The sequence below is a fragment of the Temnothorax americanus genome, unplaced genomic scaffold (assembly GCF_048541705.1).
Source record: "Temnothorax americanus isolate GAGA-0224 unplaced genomic scaffold, ASM4854170v1 Scaffold12, whole genome shotgun sequence".
Taxonomy (NCBI): Eukaryota; Metazoa; Arthropoda; class Insecta; order Hymenoptera; family Formicidae; genus Temnothorax; species Temnothorax americanus.
The window spans coordinates 1,185,892-1,199,054 of NW_027509253.1; the positions used below are offsets into that span (position 1 = coordinate 1,185,892).

The window sequence follows — 13,163 nt, forward strand, 5'->3', positions numbered from 1 at the left end:
TTTCACAATGTGCAAACTGATGAAATTATGGAATACGAAAATTTCAACCTAACGTCAGCGATTCTTTGGGTTATTTATATCAGTAGCACTGAGGAATCGCGTTAGTCTCAATTAAGTAGTGAAACCGTATAAGAGCCACACGATGTTTTCGCATCGAGGATTAGTAAGTGAACTCATATTTTACATTTAGTTAAAATTTTTATGAGTTTTTTTAACTTCTGCAATTAGAACTTCTTTTCAATAATTAAACCATATATCATCAGCGTTAGGCAGAATATTTGTAGAAATTAATACAATAAAATATTTATTTCTTTTTTGTATTTTTCCTCTAAATCGATTTTTACATTATCAAAATAATATTCCATAGTAAATCCATAAATATATAAATCTTTCTCTCATTAATTTTAAAAATTGTTAAATAAATAACGAATAAATAAAGTAATCGCTCGTATATGTCGAAATACAATGGGAGAGAGAGAATATAAAGGCCATTAATTTGAATAGATTAATTTGAAGACACAGAGTATCTGGATGAGTCATATAACAGTATATTCTCAGCGAACTCACCGACATCTAGCTATTTATTGTTTCGATGTATTATCATTTCGAAGAATCACCTTGGCTGTTAACCAAATGGGAATGCTTTGTCATTGGTATTTGAAACACTAAGGAGCTAACACGGAAAAAGGTATTCACCGTATAAGATCATGCAAGGCGGACCATGAAACGCGCTGCGCCCTGCCACTACGCTGGGCCGTGTCCCCCACTTTTTTCCGTCGTGCGCCCATGCAACGTCTTTCCTCGTACTAAGCACGGTATTTTTCCGTGCATTGCACCGGCTTTCGCGTTGCGAACGTAGCACGTCGTATCTTGCAGCGCTGCGCAAAGTACGAAAGCCGGTGCGATGCACGGAAAAATATCGTGCTTAGTACGAGGAAAGACGTTGCTGCGCGGCAGCGTGTTTTGACATGGGCGCACGACGGAAAAGAGTGGGGGACACGGCCCAGCGTAGTGGCAGGGCGCAGCGCGTTTCATGGTCCGCCTTGCATGATCTCATACGGTAAATACCTTTTTCCGTGAACATCGAGCGTGAGAGCGCGAAACATCCGACCACGACTTAATTTTGTAATTGTATGTCTTTACGGTGATTATTTTAAACAACCGCACAAGCTTCCTCCCGCTATTGAGACATCGAATTTCAGAACGTATTATAAACTTGACCACACCGCTGACTGACCCAAGATTTAACGTTTTTAACAATTGACTTGGTTCGTTTTCGCCATCCAACGAAGAATAAATCATGGATTTACCTTTGACTGCAGACTTGCGAATTGACTACAGATATTCATACATATACAATTTTACATTTCACAATAGACTCCAAAGATATTTATTTATACACAATTTTACATTGTAATGCTCTCATGTAAGATGTGACTCCGGATGGCTTTCTCATTCACCATCGAGAAAAATTCTTGCCCGTCTTCGATTGTTTTACCTCTTTATTTATTATTTTTTTGATTATTTTTGATACTTTGCTTATTGCGCGACTCCATGTAATTATTCGAATTTATCGGCTGAAGAAGACACTGTGTGTTCGAAACGTCTCGTCCCTCTCTCTCTCTCTCTCTCTCTCTCTCTCTCTCTCTCTCTCTCTCTCTCTCTCTCTCTCTCCTCTTTCTCTCTCGTCATTTGTAAATATTATTAAATGAACTATTGATTTGACATATTGTTATATATGCTCGATTGTTGGCCTTTATTCCCATTGTATGTTAAATAAATAATTTAGGGAACAAATTTCTGCCATATCGAACATCTGTTCGAGAACAATCTGCTTAAAGTTTCCTTAATTATTTCAGTTCTTAGCAGTGACAATCTCGCTAGCAAGTATCGTACTTGCCGGAGTCCTCTATCAACCCGGGTATGAACATCAATACAATAGCAATCCACGCTATTTGCAAGATCAATCTGCTCCGCAGTACTGGACACAGTCACCGATTGAACAATATCGCGCGGAACAATTACCGGACCAGGAATCGACGCAATATCGTCCGGGAGTTCAAACGGTGTATCCCTATAAATCGAACCAAGTCAATGCTCGTTCAAGTGAGCCAATTGATTTTCCTCCACACACCTTTTTAATTCCAGGCTGGCCAATATACTACATGATTCGATTATTAACAGAAAAAGATGAAGATTCAAAAGAGGCTAGGCGTATGACAGCGGAAGAATATGAGCGTAAATTGGAAAATATTCTTATAAATATAAACGGAGGTCGCCCTCAACGGAGACCGCGCTTGGTAAATGCTCATTATCCTATTACTTGATCTGATAAAATGATATATGTTTCATTAACTTAACATTCACAATATTTTATTTATATTTTACTATCATTTCATTAAAAATTCAAATTTTATTTAATTTGATATTTTTAAATGTAATATTTACTTCAAAACACCTATATGTAACATCTAGTAATTTGTCTTATGCGACAAATATTGTACGTCACTGTATTATCGACAAACAGCTTTTCTTGGAGTTAATTATGTAACACAAACGCTAATATTTGTCGTGTTTTTGTACACGAATTGATCATCTAAATTACTGAATATTTCATAAGAGAATGATATTTCTCCAGATGATACACAATCGAAGGAAGAGATCGGATCCTGCAAGCACTGAATCTGAGGTCGTTGCACATGACAATAATGTGGCCGCGAAGTCGCCCACAACTGACGCCAAGCATCCTGCAACCATCGTCGACTCGTTACTTCCAGAACATGAACCTACTGATACTACTGGTAAATATTTCATAGAACAAGATTAAAATTTGACATCTTCAAATAATAATCTAATGCATGCCGCTTATCTTGAAAGTCGTGTAACTTCTTTCTTATACGAGTTCCAATGAGACGCAAACGTAAAAAAATCAATGTATAGATATTGGTATACGAATTCGCTTGAATGTAAACTGTTCAATTACAGATAAGCGCGTGGAGAACCGTCAGATCAGGAATGACTACATAACAAATCCACGTTCATTCGGTTTTTATACAGAAGATACGCACCCTAAATATACATACAACATTCCCAACAAATGGCAATGTATGATTGACCAGTATTTTACAAATCGTCATTCGGAACCTCCAAACATCGCGCAAAGCGAGGCAAGTTGCAACCATTACAACAGACCTTTGATGAGATTCGCGCAATCTTCGAGTTCGCAGAAATCGAACGGTAACGATTATAGTAGTAAATACCGAGACAATGGATCAGACAGTGCGGAAGACACTGTGGAAGAAACGAGATTTTCATTGCTGCTGAAAAAATTGCAATTAATTAGGCCCGATCTAGTCTCTACCCCTTATGTCGTTTGGACAAAGGATGATCCCGAGAGCATTTTTCCGATGACACCTGGAGATAAATTGTACCCGACCCGAAAGAACGCTCATACTGGAATGAGTTTCAAAGGCGAAAGATTCAACGACTACGAATATACACCACCTTATGAAACGTTTGCTGAAGTTTTCGAGCAGTAAGTGTTACAGATATGACTCTTTTATCAATAATATCAATTTCTGCCACGTTATCTTGAAGCAACGGGTTGGTTGATCGTAATGGTTTTCATGTTCTATTTATCACACTTAATTACTATTATACCATGCACGCATAATTTTTTATAAAGGTACATTCCTTTTTAAACTTCGTTCCCTCGGTAGTCGAACTTTTATATACGATTTGCTACATAAGGAATAAAATGTTTCATTTCGGTATATTATAAATCTATGTATATATGTACCACGCTTTTAAATAAATATATTTTAATGAGAACATTACGTTCTTTTCGTTACATTTTTAACACGTTGTAAACCTTATCACGTCATTAAAAAAGTTAGTTAAAAAAAAATAGACTCCCGACTGTTGCCTAAAGTAAGTTAAATTATAATTAAAAAAACAAGAAATTAAAAAAATTAAACGGTAACAAAGACAGTTAATAAAAATTATTGCTTTTTTATGTTAATAATTGCAATGTAAATTTTACTTTTTTATTAGAATTTGTGATAGCTAGAGCGAGAAATTGTTATATTTGTGATGCGCATCGCGATCATTTCATTCTTGAATAAGGAGGACATTTACGGCCTCTGATCCATGTCGAGATAAGTATACGCAGTAAGCGCTTTACAGCGACAACTAAATCTTACACGTACAAACGGGTCGAGCGATATGAAAGATGACGCCGGATTGAAGCAGTCTTTGACTTACTGGCGCCGGTAGGTATTTGTTAAACTTTCTTCGTTACTCAAAACAGAAATACAGAGATTGAAGTTCCCTGCTCCTTAGAAGTTACTTGTTCCGATCATGTGCACTTAATACATCTGCTAATGAGTTAATTATGGCGAGATTTTTGCTTGCGCATCAATTTCTATCAACGATATTAGTCTTAGAGAAATCAATGATTTCTGTATAAAGTCAGTTTTCAGGGATATTTTACATTAGTTTAGAAAAATAATTAAAATATATCTTTAGTTAGAGAGAAAGTATATCGTAATTTCTCTCTCTACTTAGCATACTAATAAATTGCAATCAACAATTAAAAACCGAGTTATATGCATTTTATTATTTTATTTGTTTCTAACAACTGTCAAATAAATATCACAAAAACAGCAAAAAATTTTTATTTATGGTCGAAAAAATTATTATCAAAATATAAAAGAAGTGAAAATATACTTGTAGAAATGTATATATAAAAATAGCACCCGGGCACGTCAAGTTTTTACGCATTATTTTGATTTTAAATCTGTTTTATATGACTTTAAATTCATTGATTGACATGTCAAAACAATATGGAGAAATATGGATTATCGGTTGGTCAATTCGAGAAGATGATGCGACGTCTTATTGTGTCTAATATAACAGCAGCAGATTTCTCTCGAGAGATAAATTCGTGTGCGGCCAACGTACACCTAGGTTACACGGCATTCTAACATGCATTCTAACATGCTCGTACATGAGCAGTGCAAACATTATGGTTTAATAACGTTATAAATATAAAAATTCATTAGATTTTCATTAGGGCTTTCGTTTCCGAGATATTTTAATCAAAAGCACGAATAAAATGAATATTCCGGTAAAGCAGCTTGGTAGTGCCGCGCTAATGTGCCCCTGAATGTAGGCAACAACTCGGTCAGTCAATTTACAAGTCAATTTTTTATGTATTCGGCGTCGCGACGCTAACGCGTCGCTTGATAATTGTCATTATATATATAAATTAATGTAAATGAACAATTTGCGTTGTGTAGATATTATATATGATAAAAAAGCTGCGCAACACACGATGTAATATAACGATAACGAAACTGTTTTTAAGAGTTACATGAATAGACCCTCAGTATCTAACGTCCTCGAATGTGGGGGGGAATACGGGCTCAATTATATATTCGGATGTACCTCTCGTTCCGGGAAGCTGGTTTGTTTTTGTCAAATTTATTCGCTTACAATAAGTAATGCATTATATAAATGCACAACAATGCATTATATAAATTGTGCAATGATATTTGCAACAATATTTATAAGTCATACAATTATCTATCACGATTGTCTATCACTATATCTTGTCGAATTGTATGGAATTTAACATTTCCAATCAAATCGACACATGTAACAAAATTTAGTACGTGTTTTATATATGTACATATGTATATGTATAAAACAGTAAAAAATAATATATACATATAAAATAAATTTTATTTCATGAGATTTATATAAAATAATATACAAGTTATATGCAGCGGACAATGTTATGAAATGATTATATTACATTAATTTAATTAATTAATCAATTTAATTACGTGTATACTATTTCGGTTTTAGACGCAGAAACTGTGTTTCAAAACCGACACTTGGCGCGCAGTTTGCGTAATCCGATCTTCCTTACGAGATTTTTGAAATTGTCGTTTATCTCGGTTAATTTTTCTTGTTGCTTATTCAAAATGGTTTTTATCTTCTTGATATGTGACGGTTGATTTTTATTAGAACTAATACGTTCACCTTTTTTAATTATAGTTCCCGATTGCCCAACGGGGATTCTGTAGTCGTGAAAGAAAGTGATTTTATCGTTTTCCAAATAATGCGGAAACCAAAAAATTCTTTTAGTAAGGAAGCTGAAGGGATTCCATCGTAACAAACACGAATTTCCGCGGCTGAACCAATTGAGCCAACTAAATGGTTTGCCGAATGCTATGTTTTCGAGATAGACGATCAGGCGTATTCGAGAGACGAGTCCGTTCAGTTCAGCTTCAGATCGAATTTCTTCAGTGTTACCGACTGCTGGACCGTTAATTACATTGACCAATACAAAAATGAAGAAAGCAAACAGCACTAACACAATTCGGCTCAAAACGGGATGTGAGTCGACCGGGATATCGTTGGAGTTGAATTCGCCTGTGGATACCATGATGAGCGTTTTGAAGAGCAAGTCCCCGGGATTAGAAAAATGTCTCTTGTTCTCAAAGAGTATGTAGAAAGTCAGGACAAACGCGATGATGAGAACCAAATACGGTAAAAGTAAGTATACGTAATTACGAGAAATTATCCAAAATATTTCAAAGTTGGTAGATATTTTCGGATGTTGGCTGATCAGAGTTGTCAGCACTAAGGCAGACAATAAGACTACCGCGACGCGACTCCATGCTCCCGCGCCACATAATAAAATGAGGGTAAATATAATCAGCACAACCTGTAGCCGGTTCTCCCAATTCATCAAGTAACGGCGAGGGCAGCAGGCAAATAGGAGGATCTCCCAAATGGTGAAAAGCAACCACAATACGATAACGAAAATCCACAGGAGACTCTCTGGATAGAACCGGATTAAAAGAGTACTGTTCAAAACCACGTCGAAACTGTCATTGACCGTTTGCGTTCCGTTTTCATTTGGAGAACTTTCGTAAATCATGTTCAGGATATAGGTATTCAGCAAAAAGTAGAAGATCCCATAGAAGCCAATATTCGTGTACAATATATGTCGTATCTTGCACCATTTCTGATAGAGAAAGGACGAGAGCAACGGATGTTTCAGCAGATGATTGAGATTTTTGTTACGCGCGATGTCTAGGAACGCTTCCGTCTCGCAAGTCCCTCGATGAGTTGTATTCTCTATTGAGAAAATGTTGTGTGACATCAAGCAACTATAGTCGTACTCGATTACGTCTTCGTTCGTTTGGTTCCTTATCTTCTTCAAGCGGTCGTCGAAGTAGGCCGATAAGACTGACGAAATGTCTGCAACTAACAGCAACTAACATTGCAATTATTCGTCCAATGTAACTGCCTCGTTTGAAAAGTAGACTCATTGCTTTGCAATTGTCTGCTCTTATAGCCGCGTAATTCAACAGCGTGTTACCTTTTTCTTCAAAATTAGAAATTTACAATTAGAGTGAAACTGTTTTCAGAAAAAAAGTCTCGAAAAGTGAAAAATAATCTACTTATATATGTTGTCAAAAAGAGCTAGTTTCTGCGATATTTATGACATTTATTATAATATACTCACTGTCAATGCAATAGACATCCACGTTAATCTGTTTCAAGATCAACTCCAGACACGTTTTCAGATTCGAACGCAGTAACGTATCGTTGACTCCTCGTTTTCTTGGCTCTCCCAACTTCAAGCAGACGCTTAGAATCAGATGATGGGATATCTCGGGTTCCACTTTCAGCAATTCCTCAAAAATAACATAATGACCATTCTGAACAGCCGTACGTGCGGCTTCTTTCACGCTTAAGTACAAGTTGGTTCCTTGTCCATGCTTTTTTTCAAATCTGTCTAGAATTGCTTTTACGGCTTCTTGCCAATTATGTTGTGCGGATATCATTAGCAGATTCTCAGCCAAACAAAGAAAAATCTCTCCCTGAATATCCTCCACATACGTCAGAAAACTTGTCTCGTCTCTGTTTTTTAAACAATCCTCGAGGACTGCTTGCGCGTCTCTTTTCCAGTTTTCGCTTTTAAATGGTAACTTTTTCGATAGCTCCTTTCCCATTTTTGGCAATTTCTGCTCGATTTTCTTTTACGTTAGCCCTTTATTGCTGCCAAATGAAAGACTGTTAAGTTCTTACTGTTGTACTGCTACCCGCCATACCCTTCTCCAGCAAGCAAATACTGAAGCTTAGCAATTATAGATGCGGAGCGCCGAAGAAAATTCTCAATTCTTCTCTTATGCAGAAAGCTAAGTCTGAATTAATTGTAAGGGACGACTCATCGAAGGAACGACTCACTGGACACTGTCTGCGCATCATAGAGGAGAAGCTTTATAAAGACCGTCCTCCGTGTGAGTTGAACGGAGAGCTCTGTCCATTATTTCGCTACTCACATCTCGCATTGGGGCACGCAACAATATATACTCACACAGCGCAAAGCTCCGATTAAGCTCCCAGGGAGTTCATTTTGCTGAGCTCCCGAGAGCTTACAAAATTCGCCAAAACAAGCTCCTAGGAAGTTCATATTTTTGAGCTTTCGGAAAGCTTATAAAATTACAAAACAAGCTCCCACAGAGTTTGTTTCACTGAGCTAGAATACCTGTAATATTTTTATAAAAAAAATTACAGGTAAAAATTACGTTGATATTAAATAATAATTATTCAGCATTTTTTTAACATATTGAATTGTGTAATGCGACCCAATGTGTAAAATATAGTGGATATGAGAAAAACATTTTCGTTATTATTGTTATTTTACATCACGGTGGATATTCGGTCGATTACTTAAGGGGCTCCTTTAGTGTGACAGGGCCTAAAATGAATAATTTTTAAAAGGAAAACGACAAAGCCAATTGATGAACAACTTTTTCCACATATTTTACTACATTTCAAAAAATTTGTATGCACTCTTGAAATATAGTAAAATATGTGGGAAAAGTTGTTCATCAATTGGTTTTGTTGTTTTCCTTTTAAAAATCATTTATTTTTAGGTCTTGTCACACTAGGGAAGCCCCTTAAGCTCACCCGAATGTATCTCTGCAGTCCTAGAATCATGAAGCATTTCTTTGCAAACAAGGCATTTTTTCATTTAATTATATTGTTAAGAACATGATTGTATATATATAATATTTAACACATAACTGATCATAGGTTGAAGTGTTTATGTTGAATTATTCGCGATTGTTATAAATAAATAATAAACAGAAAATCCCGAATGACAAATTAAACATGACAGTTAAATAATTAAATCTTTTATTGCTTCGTTTTTATTGCTTACATTGTTTCGCTTAAAAAATAAAAATGTTACATTTATCCATAACAATTTTGCAGTATTAATCGATGACCGATTTTTCATATTTAATCTTATTAACTGCCTATATATATATATATAGGCAGTATATATGTATATATATATAGGCCTATATATATATATATATATATATATATATATATATATTATATATATACTGCAATATATATATATATATATATATATATATATATATATAGGCAGTGTTAATAAGATTAAATATGAAAAATCGGTCATCGATTAATACTGCAAAATTGTTATGGATAATTGTAACATTTTTTTTTTAAGCGAAACAATGTAAGCAATAAAAACGAAGCAATAAAAGATTTAATTATTTAACTGTCATGTTTAATTTGTCATTCGGGATTTTCTGTTTATTATATATATATATATATATATATATATATATATATATATATATATATATAATAGTCGGATCGTTCTTATATATATATAATGCAAATAATTGTTGCACGAGATTTTATATGCGCTTATATTATATAACGATAATTGAGATTAATCAGTAAATAATCAAATAATTGTGTAATAATCCTTGTCGTTCAAGCGTTTGACTATGCAATGGTAGCTTTGGAACGCAATAGCAATTGCAAATTATTTCAACATTCGTAGTTATACATACTACAATTGTTACTCACGATTATCGTACACATATATGTACAAATTTATTATTACATTATTTTATTTCTATCCATTAATCGTCAAAATATCATATTCATGTAACATATTTATCATGCCTTATCCAAAGTAAAACAAATGACTATAATTTATCATGTTTTACATTACTATGATATATCAAAGAAAAAAAATTAGATCTATAATCTAAATAATTTAATAACATAATGTTGAAAAATAACTTAATTTATCTCGTAATTGCTTCTTTTATAATACTTATTACTTAAAATACTTTTCGCTTAATACTCTTTACTTAGAAGATATATAATTACCATAATGAAATAATATTAACAATATGTGACTAAGTATGCAATACTTCAGAATCCAGGACAGAAAAATTTTTTAATAAATCTGCTATGAATATTTATATTGTATTTTAATCAAAATAATTTTATTGAAATTTAGCCGCGTTATAACATGCAATTATTAATTTTGAAAAATTTTTTGTAACTAAAATCTTCAAAAATTATATCATATTTTTATACGTAAATATCAATTAATAGTTACAACAGATTATTCTTTGGCTAAAGTAAAGAATTTAAAAATAAAGGTTTTCTAATACCCTGGTAGAAATTTTGACTGGGCGCTTGCCTGGCACTGACCAGCGTTCCACACTGCCACTTCAGGAGCTGGCATGGCACGCTGGTAAGCGCCATCCGCGAAACGTCACGTTTTGCCCGCTAGCGCCACAGATTTGATGTGGTGCTGGCACGGCGCTAACATGGCGGCAATAAGGTACTATCATAATGCAGACATGGGGCTAGCGAGTTTTTAACGTGGCACGTGTATGGCGCTAACATGGCGGCAATAAGGTACTATCATAATGCAGACATGGGGCTAGCGAGTTTTTAACATGGCACGTGTATGGCGCTAACATGGCGCCAATAAGGTACAATTTCTAAATTCATATAATGCATTTATTTAAAGATTATTTATTAATTAGTTATTTTTAACAGACTGTCAATTGAACTAATAATCTATCTCATAAATTAGGAAACATGAAAATAAATATGTATTATACAATGACAAACGTGACTCTATATCAACGAGATAAAGGAAGTGGTATTAAGTTCAATAGGGAGATAAAATGACACCATTATAATTAAAAATAAAATACCTTAATATTTGGCAAATAATCACAGTCTTACATCAGCAGTTTTACATTTAATAATTTCATATGTTCCAGATAAAAACAAAAACTTTGTACTTCTTTTCACCTAACACTATAATGCCTTTATTCGCGAGTAGGACATCGCAGCGAAATTAAACGAACAAATATTCGCTGGTCTCCAGGTAGTCTTACACATCTTTGTTGCACTTGATTCGGTCTTTTCTATGTCCTTCCCAGTCTTTTGCATTGGAAAGCGCTGCACTCAATGCCTTTACAAGACCATTCCTTGATACAGCTTCTCCTTTAAATTCTTTTTGAAGAAATATATCTAAAAATCCGAATATTTATAAAGATTTAACGTTCGGAGTCGGCGCTGCAATGACAGCAAAATCTCTCTCTCTCTCTCATTTCGAGAAAATATTAATTATATAATATAAAATATGTACCTTCTATACATGAGTAAAATGGTTCATCTTTCATTGTTTTCTTGCCAAGCATAGTTTTAGTAGCAGTATATGTGACTGCTATATCGCGCGTTACACAGATTTTTAAAATCGTTGTGATATTTTTTGTTAACGTTGAATTAAATTCAATATAACGATAAAGATGCTCACACTAAAAATATAATTAATTTTATTATTTTTAACGAAATAATATATATACCCTTTTTCAAATAATAATAAATTATTATGTTTTGTAAAATAAACTCACAAAATTGGTTCGAAATTCCCTATCTTTGTCTAATTTAATATTTATATGCCCAAATTCTTCGTTTGTTTTTGCAGGTAATATTATTTCATATTTTTTAAATATGTTATCTGCATCCACGTTGATAGATTTACTGGAACTGCCTTGGTTTATTGTTTGATTTTTTATGGTTTTAAAAATAATAAAACATATTTCTTAACTGTACTATTACATACAATACAATATTTGCTTCGATATTATTCGTGATGTATATGATTAATACCTTCTGATGTTATACCGCTAGTACTTGGTTTATTACATGTATCGTATTTTTCTTCTTCAAATAATGACAAATAATGGCGTTTAAATTTTTTCATCTGGCGATATTTTTGCGCTCGAAATTTTGATTTTAATTTTTTATTACTATCCATTGTCGTGTGAGGCTACAACTACGGGTGCATTCGGGGAGCACGCTATTAGCACAATTATCGTCCAAAACGGTTCGAGAAGACGCTTTGTGGCGCTGTGATATACGATGATGACGTCACTGTAAAGGCAGCGTGATGTCATCACTCGCGCTATTATTTTCGAGGTGAGGCACGAAATACTATTGGCGCTTAAGCTGCGTTCGGGGAGCTTGCTATCGCTGTCGCGCTATTGGCTCCTCTAACGAAGTTCATAGCGTTTGCGTTTATAGCGTTAATAGCGTCTCCCCGAATGCACCCTACATCTATTGTAATGTTTATCGTAAGCGGTCGTAAGCTCGTCGTAATCGCTATCGTAAGCTCGTCGTATGACTTGATTCAGCTTGAACTCTTTCCACAATTACGATGCTCGTCTGGCGTTGCAATTATAACCTAAAGTAACAACTAACATCTATCGTAACGCTTTGATCGTGGGAATTAATGAATAATAAAGACGACGACTTCATTGCTTACGATCACGATCAAAGCGTTACGATAGATGTAGTTGTAGCCTATCAGTTCTTCTACAACTGATTAGCGCCCAATTTAATTATTTATTATTTATTGCCAAACCAAATTATTTATTTACCATTTATTTATTATTATTTATTATCATTTATTATTATTTATTATTATTTATTATAATTTATTATCATTTATTATTATTTATTGCCAGATAAATTAGTAGAGCTCTGCCAGCCGAAGGACTCCGGCCGCGGCAGGTAAAGGATAAAATAATCCTGTCTCAATTTTAACGTACATGTTTTAATAAATTTCTAAAAATTAAGAAGTCGATCTAGAAGCCAAAGAGAAGAATCTCGACAGCACCTAACGTGGCGCAAGTGTGGATCGCATTAGAAACTCAGTCAAATCCAGACCTGCGCCCGTTCAATTTTATGTAAATGCCATATTAGGCGCGGACATGGCC

General features: G+C 34.3%; 2 protein-coding genes and 1 long non-coding RNA gene across 5 annotated transcripts in view; all 3 read left to right on the top strand.

Moving 5' to 3' along the window:
• Window positions 1-13,163, top strand: part of LOC143893154 (uncharacterized) — a 104,154-nt gene that overhangs the window by 28,253 nt on the left and 62,738 nt on the right. The gene's annotated exons all lie outside the window — the stretch shown is intronic.
• Window positions 14-3,831, top strand: LOC143893172 (uncharacterized). Of its 3 annotated transcripts, none has more exons than XM_077398239.1 (5): window positions 14-163; window positions 1,860-2,106; window positions 2,185-2,300; window positions 2,639-2,801; window positions 2,986-3,831. In XM_077398239.1, exons 1-5 carry the CDS (start codon window positions 143-145, stop codon window positions 3,537-3,539), a joined length of 1,101 nt encoding a protein of 366 aa, XP_077254365.1. In that variant the 5' UTR covers window positions 14-142; the 3' UTR covers window positions 3,540-3,831. The 3 variants fall into 3 exon arrangements, with proteins under 3 accessions (XP_077254365.1, XP_077254366.1, XP_077254364.1); XM_077398240.1 differs by having other exon boundaries at window positions 1,860-2,300; window positions 2,986-3,237; window positions 3,344-3,539; XM_077398238.1 differs by having other exon boundaries at window positions 1,860-2,300.
• On the top strand, window positions 10,537-11,695 carry LOC143893291 (uncharacterized). Its single transcript, XR_013255763.1, has 2 exons — window positions 10,537-10,862; window positions 11,160-11,695. It is a non-coding gene; the product is annotated as an uncharacterized LOC143893291 (long non-coding RNA).

Coding starts and splice junctions, on each gene's coding strand:
- LOC143893172 (XM_077398238.1), top strand. CDS start 143: ATGTTTTCGCATCGAGGATTA. Junction 2,301..2,638: donor CTCAACGGAGACCGCGCTTG/GTAAATGCTCAT, acceptor ATATTTCTCCAG/ATGATACACAATCGAAGGAA. Junction 2,802..2,985: donor TGAACCTACTGATACTACTG/GTAAATATTTCA, acceptor GTTCAATTACAG/ATAAGCGCGTGGAGAACCGT.